Consider the following 18,812-nt stretch of genomic DNA (forward strand, 5'->3'; position numbering starts at 1 on the left):
AGAAGCCGCGCCAATATTTGCTAATATAATGAATGTTTTGTATGAACACAAGCTACTTTTGATAATTGGAATATGAATCTAACGGTGCGGTCTTATCTAACTGTTTGTTTGGACCCCTGGATATGAATTTATCCCCATGTGTCTATATCCATACGGACTTGATAATTGCAGCTTTGTCTAATTGTATCTTCTTCATAAAACTGAATCTTTTGCAAGTTTGCTCTCTGTGGTGCAGATGCCATCATGTCATCTGCTTTGCACATGAATCATCCCTCATTAGCCCTACTGAGTATGATAACGCTCGGATGATTCAGCACAGTTCATGTATGCTGTGATAAGTCCTGAAATGGGTTTGCTTGAAGCTTCCTTCCCTGTGTATCGAAAATTAATGCAGCATGAGATTTTACCCTGAGGGGCTTTAACCTTCAGCTTCACCCTTCGTCTCATGCGGCTGTGAATATTTCAACACACTAATTCTTTTTTTAATGCTTCCCCTCATTTTCAACATTTGAATCATTTCAAAACATCTTAACCATGAATATTTTACTTTCAATTTTATTGAAATCATGTTTGTGCTTAAAACAAATGTCTCAAGCTGTATCTAGGACCGGAATGTTTTAAAAACTTGGTCCAGTAAGAATTCGCCTGTGCACCAACATGGCAACAAATGTTCAGAATGCCTTAGCAACCATATACAGTAGCAACACCCTTGAAGTCCCTCACAATACTACTTAGGCAATTACGAGAAAAATGTGAAGGATTCAGTCTTAATGTCAGTGTTTTAATATGGTCAAAGCACTGACATGCAGAAAATGATTGATAATTGCATATTTTTGTCTCTAATAATAATGGGTTAGAAAAATGTGGGATTAGTATGTTTACATGAGCCAGAATCCAACACAAGTGTTATCATTATTAGTAGCAGCAGTAGTAGTAATTATAAGTGCTATTATTTTTATATCTTCAGTTATGTTTTCAGTCACTTTAATTGTAGTTTTAGTACTTTTGTCATTTTTATTTAGATTTCTGTGTAGTTGGAAGCCTCTTTCAGTCACTAAATAAAAAATAAAAAAAGTAATCATTACTTTTTATATCAGAATTGAGTGATGTAAACTTGCAACTGTGAAAAACCAAAGTCAGAATTGTGAGATACAACCTTTCCATTCTGACTTATTTCCTTGCAATTCTAACTTTTTTTCTCACAATTCTGACTTTTCTCAGAATCGTGAGATGTAAACTCACAATTAAATTCAGAATTGCAAGTTTATATCATAATTCTGACTTTATAGCATGCAATTTTTCACGTGATTTAGACTTTATATCTCGCAATTCTGAGAAAAAAAGTCAGAATCGCAAGTTAATATTTAACAATTCTAAGAAAAACGTCAGAATCGAAAATGTACTGTAATATCACGCAATTCTGAGAAAAAAGTCAGAATCGCGAGTTTATATTGGGCAATTCTGAGAAAAAGAACTCAGAATCATGAGTTTATATTAGGCAATTATGAGAAATAAAAGTCAGAATCATGAGTTTATATTAGGCAATTATGAGAAAAAAAAGTCAGAATCATGAGTTTATATTAGGCAATTATGAGAAAAAAAAGTCAGAATCATGAGTTTATATTGCGCAATTTTAAGAAAAGAAATCAGGAATCGCGAGTTTTAAATCACGCAATTCTCGGAGAACGACAGAAAAAGTCAGAATCGCAAGTTAATATCACGCAGTTATTAGGAAAAAAAGCCAGAATCGCGAGTTTATATCATGCAATGTGAGGAAAAAAGTCAGAATCGCAAGGTTTATATAATGCAATTCTGAGGGAAAAAAGTCATAATTATGAGATGTAAACTCGTAATTGCGAGAAAATCATAATTGAGATAAAAAGTCTAAATTATCTTTATTCAGTGGTAGAAACAAGCTTTCATATAGCATTCATTTTCATTTAAATTATTTTATAGTCTTTTTACTTGCCAAGTCAACATTTCAAATTTTCATTTGATATTTATATTTTACCTTTGTTTCAATTATGAAAATTATTTTAATACGCAGGCGGCTGTAAAAAAAAAATGTTTTGGTCTGTTATCAGAGATATATGGCAACATCCACAAAATCTTAGTTCAGGGCAAGTATTATTGGTATTTATACCTTATATTCTCATGAAGATGAATCTGTTCAGAATTAAACCCCTGCAATTTGTGACCTTGATCTTATGTTTGGAGTGTGTTCTGAACAGAGGAGGTTACAGGCATTTCTTTTGTAAGTGGCTTCCTGTAGATAAGTGAGATGACAGCTGTTGAATCCTCTCCCAGGGACCTCTGCTCTGTAGACGCCATGGTGAGAAAAAACACAAACGTCCATTTATTTATTTATTTATCCTTTATTTAGCCAGGAAAAAATCCCATTGAGATATAATAATCTCTTCTTCCCGGGAGACCTGGTCAAAAACGGCAGCACACATATAGTTTCAGACACATAAATATTAAAAACACAAACAATCCAACAAATCAAAAATAGATCGAAGTTCAAGAAAAACATTTACAAGACTCTTTAAATGTAGAATACAGAATAAATTTTAAAAGTACTCAAAGATGGCAAAGACTCTAATTTCAATACATTTGTAGGTCGTTCCAAAACCCTAGGGGGCATAAAAAGAAAAAGCATGCTTTCCAAATTCAGTGAATACTCTTGGGGACTTTTAAAACAAAAAATTTATGTGTGCTAAACCTGAGAAGTAGTTTGCTGCTGCCTCTTATGGTGCGGAAACCGCATTGGAGAGTAACTAAAAAACTAATGAAAAACTATACACTTTTCGGTAGCGGAAGCGGTGGTAGTGACGGTAGTTTAGCTGTTTTCAAAATACTCTTGTGTGGTGAACTGAGTCAGGAAGTTACCCTCCATACTACTGTCTCTCTCTGAGAGCTAATGAACTGCATCAAAAACAAACATGGTCCGGATGCCGAGCTCAGTGTTGTTGGCCGGCAGCGACTGAGCACACTGCAGATTAAAACTGAAGAGATGTTTTGCTGCAGAGATTAAACAGTACAACAAAGACTAGTGACTCCAGTGAAACATCTGGTCCTCACCGCAGGATGTTCAGGCTCCTTTAAAAGGAAGAGACCACCTGATTTATATGTAAAAATTACTATTCATAGTTTTTGTTTTTATGTGCCATTTAGGGCAGGGCTACAGAAATTGATTTTACTTTATTAATATATTTGCATAGGAAAAATAATTAAAAGATGCCAGTAGTCTATGTTAAAGGTTATCTTGAAAACACTGGAAACGTGAGTAAATATTTATAATGTTAAAAAAGATTTCTATTAAGAATAAATGCTGTTCTTTCCAACTTTCTGTTCATCAAATATAATATATTTTAGAGCATTTGCTCATCTGCAGTACTGTCAGGTGTTATATTATATTATATTATATTATATTATATTATATTATATTATATTATATTATATTATATTATATTATATTATATTATATTATATTATATTATATTATATTATATTATATTATTATTTTAAGGTTTTGAAATGCATGACCTATGCCATATAAACAAATGCTTTTTTAAAAAAAAAAAAAATTTCATATTAAAACGCACACTTCAATATACAGTACCATTAAAAAATAATTAGTCAGTAAGATTTGTTTATGGAAGACTCGGGGTTTATTGTGCATTGTTTTGTTAGTTCAAAAATACAGTAAAAATGATATATTATATTATATTATTATTTTAACGTTTTGAAATGCATGACCTATGCCATATAAACAAATGCTTTTTAAAAAAATTAACAATTTCTGATAAAAACGCATACTTCAATATACAGTACCATTAAAAATTATGTGTCAGTAAGATTTGTTTTTGGAAGACTCGGGTTTTATTGTGCATTTTGTTAGTTTAAAAAAATACAGTAAAAAATTATAATATTGTAAAATATTATTGCAATTTAAAATAACTATTTTCTTTTTTAATATTTTTTAAATTTTAATTAAATTTTTTCTTTTGATTTTATTTTAGAATTTTCAGCATCATTACTCCAGGACTTCAGTGTCACGCGATCCTTCAGAAATCATACTCCTATGATGATTTGCTGCTTAAGAAAACTTTTTTTATTATTATTAATATCAATGTTGACAACAGTTGTGCTGTTTCAGTCTTTGGAAAACCACTGTTTTGTGTGCAATATGCATTAGATGTTGGCTGAATGGACTGTGAGAGGTCCATATGTGTGCCGCCTGAGGCTGAGACCATCCAAGAGCCAGAGAGATTGATGTCGGACATGATGCTTTCTGCACAGCATCATTTGTATGACAGTGTAGCCCTAGGTGAAGGTGGAGAATACAAGAAACATGTGGTTGTACATAACCATTTGAAGGAAGTATATCTACAGAGACACCTGTCTTTTAGTTTCACCAATTAATGCCTGACAGAATGCACGTCTGTTTGACAGATGTTCATAGTCTGAGAACGACAAATGTTTTGCCTGACAGAATCCTCAGAGAAACTCAAATATTAGCACACATCTCGGCATGCACTGACTGTCAATGAGTATTACATTCACATTATGTACACTGAATCACCCCCTCGTGCATTAGCTTTCACGAGCGTCGATATCAGAACGTGGCGTGAAGATGCACACCAAACCCATGCAGATCATCAAGAACTGCTGCACACTGAGCTAAAATGGTGTTCTCTGTCAGCAGCATCAGAGAGCCAGCTGTCTGAAGAAATGCTTTGTGCTGTTTCCTGTGCTGTCATTTATTGTGTGGAATGTACACACAGGTGTTATTGCTCACATAAATCTGTCAGTACTAAATCAGTGCTGTTGAAGCCTCGGGGCATAAAGACCACCTCTGCATTAGAAAACCACCCGTGTAGCTCCAGACTAAATCAATACTTACTTTAATGTTCAGTTGTGGATAGTGGACCAGTGTTTCACATGCTGCTACGTGTTAGTAGTTTGTTGTTTTGTTTTGTTTGTTGTTTTGTTTGTTGTTTGTTTGTTTGTTTGTTTGTTTTTGTAAAATGTATCAAATGTACCATAGACATTTTATAGTTGTCATGTCTTTCAAAAACTGTAGCTGTTTGTGTACTGTGTATATATATATATATATATATATATATATAATATATATATATATTAGAATGATTTCTGAAGGATCATGTGACCACTGAAGACAGGAATAAATTACATTTTAAAATATATGCAAATATAAAATAGGGTATTTTAAATTGTAATAATATTACTGTTGTTACTGTTTTTTTTAACCAAATAATTAAAGCATAAGAGACTTCAAATACTTTTACAAAGTGTGTGTGTTTTTTGTGTGTGTGTGTTTTTGTTTTTGTTTGTGTTTTTTTTGTGTGTGTGTGTGTGTCTCGTGTGTGTGTGTGTATTTTATATATGTAATTGAATAGATTAGTATAGAGCAGAATAGTATTTCTCTAGATAAACACAATGAAAGGTTTTTAAATAATTAAAAAAGTGGTTTCATGAAGGCCTTACAAACAGAAATATTTCAATAGCTAATCAATAAAACCTAAAAATAAAAAATTGAAATATACAAAATTGTTTTATGCTTATTATTTATGGAAAATAGTCCAATTATATTAAATTTGTTTTTTTTCTTTTCACTTGTCACTATGGTAGTTGTGGTTAGTTTAAATCTTCTATATTCTTTTATTTAGTAGCTGTTATTTAAAATAATTTTTGCCCCACAACAAATAGTTTAATTTCTAGATCAATCTATTGATCTACCAAAAGAATGAGGAGCAGTCCATGGTTTCACTACAAATCCCACAGCTCAGCTATGCTTAATATGCAAGAATGTCACAAAGAAACATTCTCAATGCCAAAAACACGTTTTTGATGTCTCTTTTCAGAATCAGTTCCTAGTTAACAGTAATTTCTAATCTTATTTTCCCTTGAAGTGTAAAAATAGCTTCAGTTTTTGACAGATACAACTAAATACTGCATAAGTCTCAATGCTTCCCACCTTCTTTTTCTTACTCAGTTTTCTGAAAGATGTTTCACACAAAGCTGTCAAAACTGCATAAACCCATCCGCACTCCATGCCTGCCGACAGACGCGCTAGCGATTTTCAAACATGAGTTTCCAGAATCGGAGAACACACAGACTTTTTATCCGTCACCTGAAGCTTTAAAAAGCTCTGACAGACTCGTGGCCGAGAACAGGCTCCCGGAAATAAACGCGACGTGCTGAGGTTTTGATTGGAACGGGACATCTCGGGGGAGATAGCCGCAAATATTTGCTAATATAATGAATGTTTTGTATGAACACAAGCTACTTTTGATAATTGGAATATGAATCTAACGGTGCGGTCTTATCTAACTGTTTGTTTGGACACCTGGATATGAATTATCCCCATGTGTCTATATCCATACAGACTTGATAATTTGCAGCTTTGTCTAATTGTATCTTCTTCATAAAACTGAATCTTTTGCAAGTTTGCTCTCTGTGGTGCAGATGCCATCATTCATCTGCTTTGCACATGAATCATCCCTCATTAGCCCTACTGAGTATGATAACGCTCGGATGATTCAGCACAGTTCATGTATGCTGTGATAAGTCCTGAAATGGGTTTGCTTGAAGCTTCCGCCTGTGTATCGAAATATAATGCAGCATGAGATTTTACCCTGAGGGGCTTTAACCTTCAGCTTCACCCTTCGTCTCATGCAGCTGTGAATATTTCAACACACTAATTCTTTTTTAATGCTTCCCCTTGTTTTCAACAATTGAATCATTTTAAAACATCTTAACCATGAATATTTTACTTTCAATTTTATTGAAATCATGTTTGTGCTTAAAACAAATGTCTCAAGCTGTATCTAGGGACCGGAATGTTTTAAAAACTTGGTCCAGTAAGAATTCGCCTTGCACCAACATGGCAACAAATGTTCAGAATGCCTTAGCAACCATATACAGTAGCAACACCCTTGAAGTCCCTCACAATACTACTTAGGCAATTACGAGAAAATGTGAAGGATTCAGTCTTAATGTCAGTGTTTTAAATGGTCAAGCACTGACATGCAGAAATGATTGATAATTGCATATTTTTGTCTCTAATAATAATGGGTTAGAAAAATGTGGGATTAGTATGTTTACATGAGCCAGAATCCAACACAAGTGTTATTATTATTAGTAGCAGCAGTAGTAGTAATTATAACTGCTATTATTTTTATATCTTCAGTTATGTTTTCAGTCACTTTAATTGTAGTTTTAGTACTTTTGTCATTTTTATTTAGATTTCTGTGTAGTTGGAAGCCTCTTTCAGTCACTAAATAAAAAATTAAAAAAAAGTAATCATTACTTTTTATATCAGAATTGAGTGATGTAAACTTGCAACTGTGAAAAACAAAGTCAGAATTGTGAGATACAACCTTGCCATTCTGACTTATTTCCTTGCAATTCTAACTTTTTTTCTCACAATTCTGACTTTTCTCAGAATCGTGAGATTGTAAACTCACAATTAAATTCAGAATTGCAAGTTTATATCATAATTCAGACTTTATATCTCGCAATTCTGAGAAAAAAAGTCAGAATCGCAAGTTAATATTTAACAATTCTAAGAAAAACGTCAGAATCGAAAATGTACTGTAATATCACGCAATTCTGAGAAAAAAGTCAGAATCGCGAGTTTATATATTAGGCAAATTATGAGAAAAAAAAGTCAGAATCATGAGTTTATATTAGGCAATTATGAGAAATAAAAAGTCAGAATCATGAGTTTATATTAGGCAATTATGAGAAAAAAAAGTCAGAATCGCGAGTTTATATTGGGCAATTCTGAGAAAAAGAACTCAGAATCATGAGTTTATATTGCGCAATTTTAAGAAAAGAAATCAGAATCGTGAGTTTAAATCACGCAATTCTGAGAAAAAGTCAGAATCGCAAGTTAATATCACGCAGTTATTAGGAAAAAAAGCCAGAATCGCGAGTTTATATCATGCAATTCGGAGGAAAAAAGTCAGAATCGCGAGGTGTATATAATGCAATTCTGAGGGAAAAATGTCATAATTATGAGATGTAAACTCGTAATTGCGAGAAAATCATAATTGAGATAAAAAGTCTAAATTATCTTTATTCAGTGGTAGAAACAAGCTTTCATATAGCATTCATTTTCATTTAAATTATTTTATAGTCTTTTACTTGCCAAGTCAACATTTCAAATTTTCATTTGATATTTATATGTTTACCTTTTGTTTCAATTTATGAAAATTATTTTAATACGCAGGCGGCTGTAAAAAAAAAATAATTTTTGGTCTGTTATCAGAGATATATGGCAACATCCACAAAATCTTAGTTCAGGGCAAGTATTATTGGTATTTATACCTTATATTCTCATGAAGATGAATCTGTTCAGATTAAACCCTGCAATTTGTGACCTGATCTTATGTTTGGAGTGTGTTCTGAACAGAGAGGTTACAGGCATTTCTTTTGTAAGTGGCTTCCTGTAGATAATGTGAGATGACAGCTGTTGAATCCTCTCCCAGGGACCTCTGCTCTTAGACGCCATGGGTGAGAAAAACACAAACGTCCATTTATTTATTTATTTATCCTTTATTTAGCCAGGAAAAAATCCCATTGAGATATAATAATCTCTTCTTCCAGGGGAGACCTGGTCAAAAACGGCAGCACACATATAGTTTCAGACACATAAATAATTAAAACACAAACAATCCAACAAATCAAAAATAGATCGAAGTTCAAGAAAAACATTTACAAGACTCTTTAAATGTAGAATACAGAATAAATTTAAAAGTGCTCAAAGATGGCAAAGACTCTAATTTCAATACATTTTGTAGGTCGTTCCAAACCCTAGGGGGCATAAAAAGAAAAAGCATGCTTTCCAAATTCAGTGAATACTCTTGGGACTTTTAAAACAAAAATGCAGCTGCGATCTGGTACCATAACCATTAGTATAAAAAGTTAAAAATTTTGTAATGTATGATGGTAATTTGACCAAGGAGTGCCTTTGCAATAAATACATACATGTGTAAATTTCTCCTATGATACAAAGAGAACCATGATAAAGATTCATACAAAATACAATGATGCGTACGGTATTCTGCACCACATACAAAAACGTAACGCTGCATGATAGACAGAGTCCAATTTTCTTAGTACAGAGGAAGCTGCATGCATGTAAACAAGATCACCATAGTCAATTATTGTCAAAAAAGTACTCTCAACCAGTTTCTTTCGGGCCTCATAGGGAAAACAATTTTTAAAACCGATAGAAAAACCCTAGTTTTGATTTAAGCTTCTTCAGCAATTGATCAATGTGAACATTAAATGCTAATTTTTTCATCTAGCCATATACCTAAATATTTATAGGAACCGACTCTTTCAATTTCTGAACCACATAAAGTTGATATTGTTATGTCTGTATCCTTACGGTGAGTGCGGTTAAAAATCATATATATTTTGTCTTCTTTGAATTTAAAACTAATTTTAAATTTATCCAACGTATATTGTATAGTATTAAATGCTTTTTGTAAATTCATCAGAGCTTGATTTATAGATGCTGCTGCTGTATAAATAATTGAGTCATCAGCATATAGATGCACATTAGCAGAATCTACTCCTGAATCCAAATCATTTATAAAAATAGAAAATAGGATAGGAGATAAAATAGATCCTTGTGGAAACTCCTTTTTTAACTTGAAGAAAAGGAGAATTATAATTTTCTATATTCACACATTGAGTTCGTTCTGATAGATAATTATCAAACCATTTCATAGCAGCTTCACTAATACCTATAGATCTAAGTTTCTGTAATAATAAATTATGATCAACAGAGTCGAAGGCTTTTGAAAGGTCGACGAATAATGCGGCACAGGACTTTTTACAATCTAAAGAGTTTATAAGGTCATTTGTAACTAATAAAGCTGCCGTTAGGGTACTATGACCTGCTCTAAAGCCTGACTGGTAATCGTTAAGAACATTATTATCTGTTAAAAATTGTTTTAATTGATCGTTTAGCAATGATTCAAATAATTTAGCTAAGACTGGTAATCTAGAAATAGGACGGTAGTTGTTAGGATCTGAAGGATCTCCACTTTTAAATAAGGGAATAACTGTTGCCGACTTCCACGCTCTCGGAATAATATTTGAAATTAAACTTAAATTAAAAATAGAAGCAATGGGCTCTGCTAAAATACCAGCAGCTATTTTTAAAAAATAAGGCTCAATTTTATCCACCCCTGCAGATTTTTTTGACATCGAGTTTCACTAAAGCATTATAAACCTGGGATGTTGTAATAGGAGAGAAATTAAACACCTGCCTGGGACAATGTTTATCAGAGACAACTAATTCTGTAGAGACACCTAAATCAGACTCATAACTTGAGCCTGCAGTAAAAAATTATTAAAAGATTCAGCAATATTCGCTCTACCTCTAACAATATTTTGATTAACAATTAAGTGATCTGGAATTTTAATTGATAAACTCGTTCCTGAAGTAGATTTTACTAGCTTCCAGAATTTAGTAGGATTATTTAAATTTTCATTTACCATAGAGAGATAATAATCACGTTTTGCACATTTTATTGAATTAGTACATGAATTTCTTAATGCTCTATAAGAACTCCAATCTAATAGATCATTTGATTTTTTTTGCCTTCGCCCAAGCAGCATTTCTCTGTCTGATAAGTGTGTAGAGAGAGTATCATTAAACCAGGGGTTGTCTTTGCCACTTATCCTTAAACGTTTAAGTGGAGCATGCTTGTCACATATTGTTAGAAAAAAAACTTTTTAAAATAATCCCAAGCTAGGTTGATATCTGGCATATATGAAATAACACCTAAATCAATATTATATAAATCATGCATAAAAGCCTGTTCATTAAAATGTTTAAATATTCTTTTGTAAATAAAACGTGGAGGCATCTTTGAAGTCTTACAGTTTCTCACACATGCAACAGCACAATGATCACTTATGTCATTACAAAAAACACCAACTGCAGTAAACATATGGGATGCATTTGTTAAAATTAAGTCCAATAGAGTTGATTTACCCAGGTCCTTTTGATTGACTCGAGTTACTGAAGTAATCAGTTGAATTAGGCAGAGAGAATCACAAATCTCTTTAAATGGGTCTGACGATGGCGAAAGCCAGTCCCAATTAAAATCACCAAGTATTATAAGTTCATGTTTGTTCCATTCAGAGAAAGACTCCGCAAGTAAAGTACATATTTCACTCGAAGATGAAAGAAAGGCGGACGATAGCATCCAGCAACTATAATATCAGATCCTACCGATACAGTTTAATCTTAGGGCAATTAGATCAAAACCATTTGGTTTGCTGATCGACTGTATGCAGGAACAATTTAAATTACTTTTTATATAAATTGCGACTCCTCCCCCCTTTTTAGTGCGATCACACCTAAAAATATTATATTCATCAATTTTTATCATATCATTTATAACTGATGCTTTTAACCATGTCTCTGTAAAAACCAATACATCTGCATCAGTCACATCCGCCCATATTCGTAAGAAGTCAATTTTATTGACCAAACTCCGCACATTCAGATGCACAAACCTCAATCCTTTTGCAGATTTACATTCATCGGGTGTTTGAAGTTGGATTACCTCAGGACCTGGATTTGGGTGGACGTTTCCTGATAATAAAAGCAGGAGGAGGGGGGGGGGAAAACTAACAATGTTTTCCTTTCTACGTTGACTGAAGACTCTTTCCGAACAGCCGACGAAGCGTAGGGTGAAAGACTCCCGTTTCCTTGTGACCACAGGCACCGTAGACCTCGCGAAGTCAATCGTGAGGGAGGCCTGCAGTTCAGAAACAAGTTCTCTCCAAAGAAGATGAGTGTCATGCGCCTGGTCCTTAAGCAAACCCGCAGCCGTCCCAGTAAACCGAGCCGGCCTCTGTGTCCACAGCCCGAGCGTCACTGCCTCCCAATTTCTCCTCTCGTTTTCGCCGAAAAGACCCGTCGCATCCGTCCAGACAGCCGCTTCCTCACGGCTGTTCTCGGCATTGTATCTGAGGCAGTCCTCCTTATCAAACGCACCAGTCGCGAAAATTCCCAGTAACAGGGCGCAGTATAAATAAGATGTTTGTATAAATAGTCTCATGTTTAAAATATTAAAATAATAAAATGCACTGAACTTGATCTTAAATAACACAATAAGAAATAATTGTTGGGCTGTTTGTTTAGGAATAAAACAAATAAGAAAAAACTGCAACAAACACACGTCTATAAACAAGCCGCCATCTTTTAGGCCACCATACAAGGTGTCAGTTTGTTGTCATAGAAACCGGCGTCAACTGTGCACTGCAATCTGAACAGTGGTGTTGAGATGCTGGAGCTGGAGGTTATGAAACAGAGCTGGATTTAGCTGGCATACAGCTTTTATTACTTGGTAGGAGGTTGATTTACTATTCAGAACACAATTTATTCAAAGATTTTTCTGTACTGTTAAATATAAATAATAAGGTGTAGGAAGGTTGATTTCGAGGATTGGTACATATATTATAATTTCAATATCTGCAATCAACAGGGTTCCTGTGGTCACGGAATATACATTTGAAAATACCACTTGAATTAATAAAACCTTAAAGGTTATGGCTGGAAAATTCATTAACATTCTGTAATGATTAAAACTTTTTTCTTAGTTATGTTCTGCTGTAAAATACTTTTTAATCTGGTTCTACATTGCACTTGTGTAACTGTGAACATTAATGGATTAAACTTTTGAACATTGTGTTTAATTGTATTTTACAGGTTTAAATATTTTCATATCCTTCAAAAATATATTAAAGTTATGTTTAGTTATGATAAAGGAATATTGTAAAATAACAATAAACGATATAAAAGAGAATTTAACAGCAATTAAATAAAGAAAAATAACAGGATAATGTTCATTAAATAAAATAAAACATTTTTGTTTTTTTTAAGTGATTTCAAATGACTGTAACATTCATGGAAAAAAAAATCAATTAATTGAAATTCATTATTCATGGATGTTTGTTTATCTTTTTGGCTTATTTCCCCCCACAGCTCCTGTGTTCTATTTTGGCAATCAGGAGTATAACGTCGATGAGAGCGACGGCCACGTTGAAGTCCGTGTGTGGAGGACAGGGACAGATCTTTCTAAAAAAGCTATGGTCACTGTGAGGTCCCGCAAAACAGACCCGGTTTCTGCTGAAGGTGTGTGATACCGTTTGATTTTCCCAATAATCCATCTTTTTTCCCATCCTCAACCATCATTGTTACTCATTTACATATAAGATGTAGAGTTCATTTTAATGAATGGCCAGTGAAAGAAAATATAAAGCTTTTTATTTTTGGTAGAGAAAACTTGACTTGATGTTACAAATTTGTTAAAAATCAATTAATCAATCAATAAAAACGCTGTTCAACCCAAACTACTGTACATCGACAAGCCGAAACATCAGAGAGGATTAATGGAAAGTGAGGATCCTATGCTTCTGCTGTTAAATATCATCTGACCGTAGCCTTTTTCTGTGTGTTCATCTGCTAGCGGGGGTGGACTATGTGGGAATCAGCAGAAACTTGGAGTTTGCACCGGGTGTGAGCATGCAGACGGTCCGGGTCACCATCCTGGATGACCTAGGCCAGCCCGTTCTGGAAGGGACAGAAAGATTTGAGCTTATTCTCCGGATGCCCTCCAATGGAATTCTGGGAGAGCCAGCGAAAGTCACGATCTTTATCAACGACTCCATTTCAGACTGTGAGTATTTAACATTTTTCTTACAAAATTGTGACTGGCACACATGCATACACTGTTTCATAGACTTGTCTGTCACCAACAGCATGAATGACCCAAATATTACTAGTTTTTGTCCTTGATGTGGAGGTAGACTGTTGTATTAGAGCGTTTGGATTTGTTTGTTCTCTTTCTTCAGTGCCAAAAGTGCAGTTTAAACAGGCTGTGATGACTGCAGAGGAGAGTGAAGGTCACATCACTGCAATGGTACACCGCAGTGGAGACATCAGACACAAGTCCACTGTACGCTGCTACACCCGGCAGGGCTCTGCACAGGTGGTGTCCGACTTTGACGAGAGACCCAACACTGACACGTCCATCATAACGTTCTTGCCCGGTAAAAAGCCTTTTACTTAAGATGGGAAGTGGAATGAACAAATGAATGAATGCACCAACAAACGAATGAATTAATGAACAAACACATGAAATAAATGAATGAACAAATAAATGAATGAGCAATGCATTTATCAATGAATAAACAAACAAATAAGAATGAACAAATTAATAAATGAACGAACAAATAAATAACGGAATGCATGAATTAACAAGCAAACAAATGAAATGAATGAACAAACAAGCAAACTATGAACAAATGAATGAATGAACAAACAAAGAACAAATGAAATGAATGAACAAATGAAGCAACAATGGACAGATTAATTAATGAATGAACAAACATAACAAACTAATTAATAAATCAACGAACAAATTAATGAAGGAATACATTAATTAATGGACAGAAATATGAAATGAATGAATGAACAAACAAGAAACAAATGAACTGATAAACAAGCAAATAAATAATAAACAAATTAATAAATGAATGAACAAATGAAGCAACAATGGACAGATGAATGACTGAGTAAATGAATGAACAAATTTGATAAATAAATGAACAAATGAACTAACAAATAGTTGAGTGAATTTAACTGTTTCATTTGAATTAAACGGTTACAAAAATTACACTCTTCACCTATATTAACCTCAAATTCATGTGAAATATGCAAGTTATGGCTCATTTTGTAAATTTGCATGGGGATTAGAGGAATACAACGGAATAAAAGAATGAACAAAAAGAAATTAATGAATGAGAAAAAAATCATATAAACAAATAAACAGCTAAATGAATGATTGGACATACAAATTAATGATTAAAGTAATGAATGACTGAAGAAACAAATAAACTAACAAATATGTGAGTGAATTAAACTTAAGTTAATCATTTAAAACAATCACACACTTCTCCTTTATTTGGCCAAGTTCAAGGAAAATATGCAAATGATGATCTTCTAAGCTAGGATGTGGAATGGGGAAATACAACTGAATAAATGAACAATCAAACAAATGAATGGATGAATGTACAAAGAAATGATGAATGAGCAAATGAACATGCAAACAACTAAATGAATTAAACCTGAATTAAACGGGTAAAAATCACACACTTCACTTGATATTATCTACCATTCAAGTGACATAAATATTTGTCCAAAAAGGAGGTAATGCGAAATGAATTGTGAATAAATGTTGAGGTAAGTTATATTTTCAGACTTAGGTGTCCATGTTTGTGGTCCCCAGGTGAGTCTGAAAAACCCTGTGTGCTGAAGCTGGTGGATGATTTGATTCATGAGGAGGACGAGGAACTGAGGCTGGTTCTGGGGAGCGCGAAGAGCGAGTCGCCGTACGGAGCATCTATAGGCATCCAGAATGAAACACTCATCAAGATCAAGGACAACACTGACAGTAATAAGAAACAAAAGCATTTTTCATCTGAAATACATGAAATAATAAATACCTGACGTTTAGGTTCAGATTTCTAGAATTTGGGTCAAACTAAACAGATTCACTTTCAGCTAAGAATCTTTTAATGCACAAAAACTTCTCAATTCTCATCTGTCTTCTCATCTTCCTCTCTCAGAGCCCATCATCAAGTTTGCTGAGACAAAGTTCAGTGTTAGTGAGCCAAAAGAGTCGGGGCAGATGACGTTGGTGAAGATCCCTATCTGCAGGACGGGAGACACTTCAGAAGTGTCCCTGGTGAGGGTGCACACAAAAGATGGCTCTGCCGTATCTGGAGAAGACTACCATCCCATCTCCCTCGGTGAGGCTTCTGGAGGCCAGAACGGGTCATTTGCATTTGGAATATGCCGTATCTAATTATGCTTTGTAGATTGGCAGGTGGCTCCAAGCTGCTTCCACATGCATGCATTTCCTGTCTACATCAGGTTATATAGAGTTCAGGATGCAAATGACAAATGCAATCAGGTGTTGAAGCATTTAGGAGAAGAAATGTTAGGATGTGTTTATCTTTTAGTGGATGTAATCATATATTTTGTGCGTGTGTGTGCGCAGATGTTGAGTTTACAGCTGGTGAGATCGAGCATGTAGTGGAAGTGGAGGTTTTGTTTGATGGCGTAAGAGAGATGAGAGAGGCCTTCACTGTCCATCTGAAACCAGACGAGAACATGGTTGCTGAAATCCAGGTAAGAAATGTTCCCTGTGGTATGTATCTGGAGTTTAATACACAGTTTATGTCAATTGAAAATCTATGTCTCTCATATTGGCAGATGACTAAAGCCATAGTGTACATAGAAGAGACCAACAGTATGGCTGATGTCACGTTCCCTTCCCTGCCTCATGTTGTGTCACTGCTGCATTACGATGTTGTCAGACGAACCAAAGAAAATGCACACCCACCCGCTGGATACCCTGTCATCTGCGTCACGGTATGTTTGTCAGAAGAAAATGTCAGTGAGAAACATTTCCCAACTTACTTGTGACCAGCGTCATTCATATATTTATTTTAAATGCATTTTTGATGCTAATTATGTGGTCGTTTTTATCAAGTTTTTAATAGGTCCTTGAAGTGCAAGAGAATGAAAAAGATTATAAGATAATGATTTTTCCAAATCTTCAGCTATAAAAATGTAGTATTATAGGCTTCACAGTGATTGTGCTTTTCTTAAACCATTAGTACTTAAGAAAGAGCGCAAGAAACACAAACAATTTAATTTTTCAAATCCTCTGTGTTGTTTCTTGTGATAAATGATTAAACAGAAGTCTGTTGTGTGGAAGTACTGTGATGATATCACAGAACAATGATGGTAAAACTGGTAGTCTGATATGTGTACCATGGTATTCAATGATTGCCAAAGTCCTCTACTATTATATTATATTATATTATATTATATATTATATTATATTATATTATATTATATTATATTATATTATATTATATTACATTATATTACATTATATTTAATGCTTTACTTAAAGCCTTTATGTATAATTGTAAAGGTATTCGTAATGTATGCTGTAATGCATTAAATCTTTGTTTTCATATATAATAGTAACCAAAGTTAAAATGAATTATAATATTTGAAGGTTTGTTTTTCATGTGCTTTAATGCATTTTATGCTTTCAAAACATGTAACAATGAATACATATTATAATGATAAATATTATAATTTATTAAAATTATTAAAAATTTTCATGAGATCATACAATTCCTTATACGGTGCATTACAAGGCATAATTAATACATTAAAACTAATTTTATAATTCATTATAAATAAAGGCTTTAATTAAAGAGTTATATGTTATTATATTATATTTATATTATATTATATTATCCTGTGACAGCAAAGCTGATTTTTCAATAGCTGTTACTCCAGTCGTCAGTGTCACATGATCCTTCAGAGATCATTGTGCTGATTTATTAATATGCTGATTTGGTCCTCAAAATTTTTTTATTCTTATTACAAATCTTTTATTTAAGTGGAAACCTTGATGTATTTTCTCACGATTCTTCGATGAGTAGCAAGTTCAAAATAACAGCATTTATTTGAAACTGAAATATTTTGTAATATTAAAAATGTTTTTACTGTCACTTTTTATCCATTTAATGCATGCTTGCTGTGTAAAAGTAAAAATAATAATAATAATAATAATTGTACTTTTTTTAAAATCAAATTGCATTTTGTATTTTAAAATGTAGTGTTTTCTTATCCTTGTTTATTTCTCTGCCTTATCCAGGCCTGCAATCCTAAATATCCCGACTATGACAAAACAGGCTCCATCTGCATTAGCGAACACATCAACGATACACTGACTCGTTACCGATGGCTCATTAGCGCCCCCAGTGGTCCGGATGGAGTCACCAGCCCCATGAGAGAGGCTGACTTTGATACATTCTTTACTTCCTCCAAGATGATCACCCTAGACTCCATTTACTTCCAAGCGGGTTCTAGAGTGCAGTGCGCGGCCCGTGCCGTGAATTCTAACGGGGATGAGGGGCTGGAACTGAGCAGCCCCATTGTGTCTATTAGCATGGAAGAAGGTGAGCCCGAAACCATCACATTAAGTGGAATCATATAAAAAATGCTTTGCTTTGTATAGCAGCACCAAAGAACATTATGCTCTCCCTGAGCTACTGGTTATAATATGCCATTTGCAATGTGGAATTAGACTTGTCAGTAGGTGGTAATATTCTTGAAGTAATGTTTCATGTCTTTGATGTTCCTGGGCAGGGATGTGCCAGCCACGTAAATTGGGCACAGTAGGTGCTGAGCCCTTTTCTGCCAAACTGCGTTATACAGGCGCTGAAGACCCTGAATATGCCAATCTCGTCAAGCTTACTGTCAGCATGCCCCACATAGACGGTGAGAGAATTATTTCCCCTCTGGCTGCCAGGTTGTTTGCTTAGTTCAGCCCCTCTGAGAGAAACCCCTCTCACATATCCCCTTGGGAAAAAAGCTGGCATTCTTGAAGGATTTATGCCATATTTGCTGTCAAATCTAAATATTACAGCTCTCTTCTGAATGATGCATAAACATGAACTGCCATGTCACACATTTGCCAACAACATTTTCCATCAAAATCATGTTTGTCTTCCATCAAAATGATTTCTGGGAAGAAAATAATAAAAGGGTAAAGTATTTTAAAATATTTTGAGAGAAAATTGTCACAAGTTTCACACCAGGAATCTAGGCCATTTGACTAAATAGGGTTACATTACTTTTACCTTCCTAACCAATCAAA

The 18,812-nt window shown here is 34.1% G+C and overlaps 1 protein-coding gene across 1 annotated transcript in view; it reads left to right on the top strand.

Moving 5' to 3' along the window:
• Window positions 1–18,812, top strand: part of LOC109093620 (FRAS1-related extracellular matrix protein 2-like) — a 55,875-nt gene that overhangs the window by 33,909 nt on the left and 3,154 nt on the right. The window contains exons 7-15 of the mRNA XM_042732569.1: window positions 13,046–13,195; window positions 13,530–13,739; window positions 13,915–14,112; window positions 15,351–15,515; window positions 15,691–15,873; window positions 16,125–16,255; window positions 16,340–16,498; window positions 17,808–18,111; window positions 18,302–18,433. Of these exons, the coding sequence (XP_042588503.1) occupies window positions 13,046–13,195; window positions 13,530–13,739; window positions 13,915–14,112; window positions 15,351–15,515; window positions 15,691–15,873; window positions 16,125–16,255; window positions 16,340–16,498; window positions 17,808–18,111; window positions 18,302–18,433 (1,632 nt within the window). The remainder of the gene's footprint in view (window positions 1–13,045; window positions 13,196–13,529; window positions 13,740–13,914; window positions 14,113–15,350; window positions 15,516–15,690; window positions 15,874–16,124; window positions 16,256–16,339; window positions 16,499–17,807; window positions 18,112–18,301; window positions 18,434–18,812) is intronic.

This window comes from Cyprinus carpio, chromosome B10 (genome assembly GCF_018340385.1).
Source record: "Cyprinus carpio isolate SPL01 chromosome B10, ASM1834038v1, whole genome shotgun sequence".
NCBI lineage: Eukaryota > Metazoa > Chordata > Actinopteri > Cypriniformes > Cyprinidae > Cyprinus > Cyprinus carpio.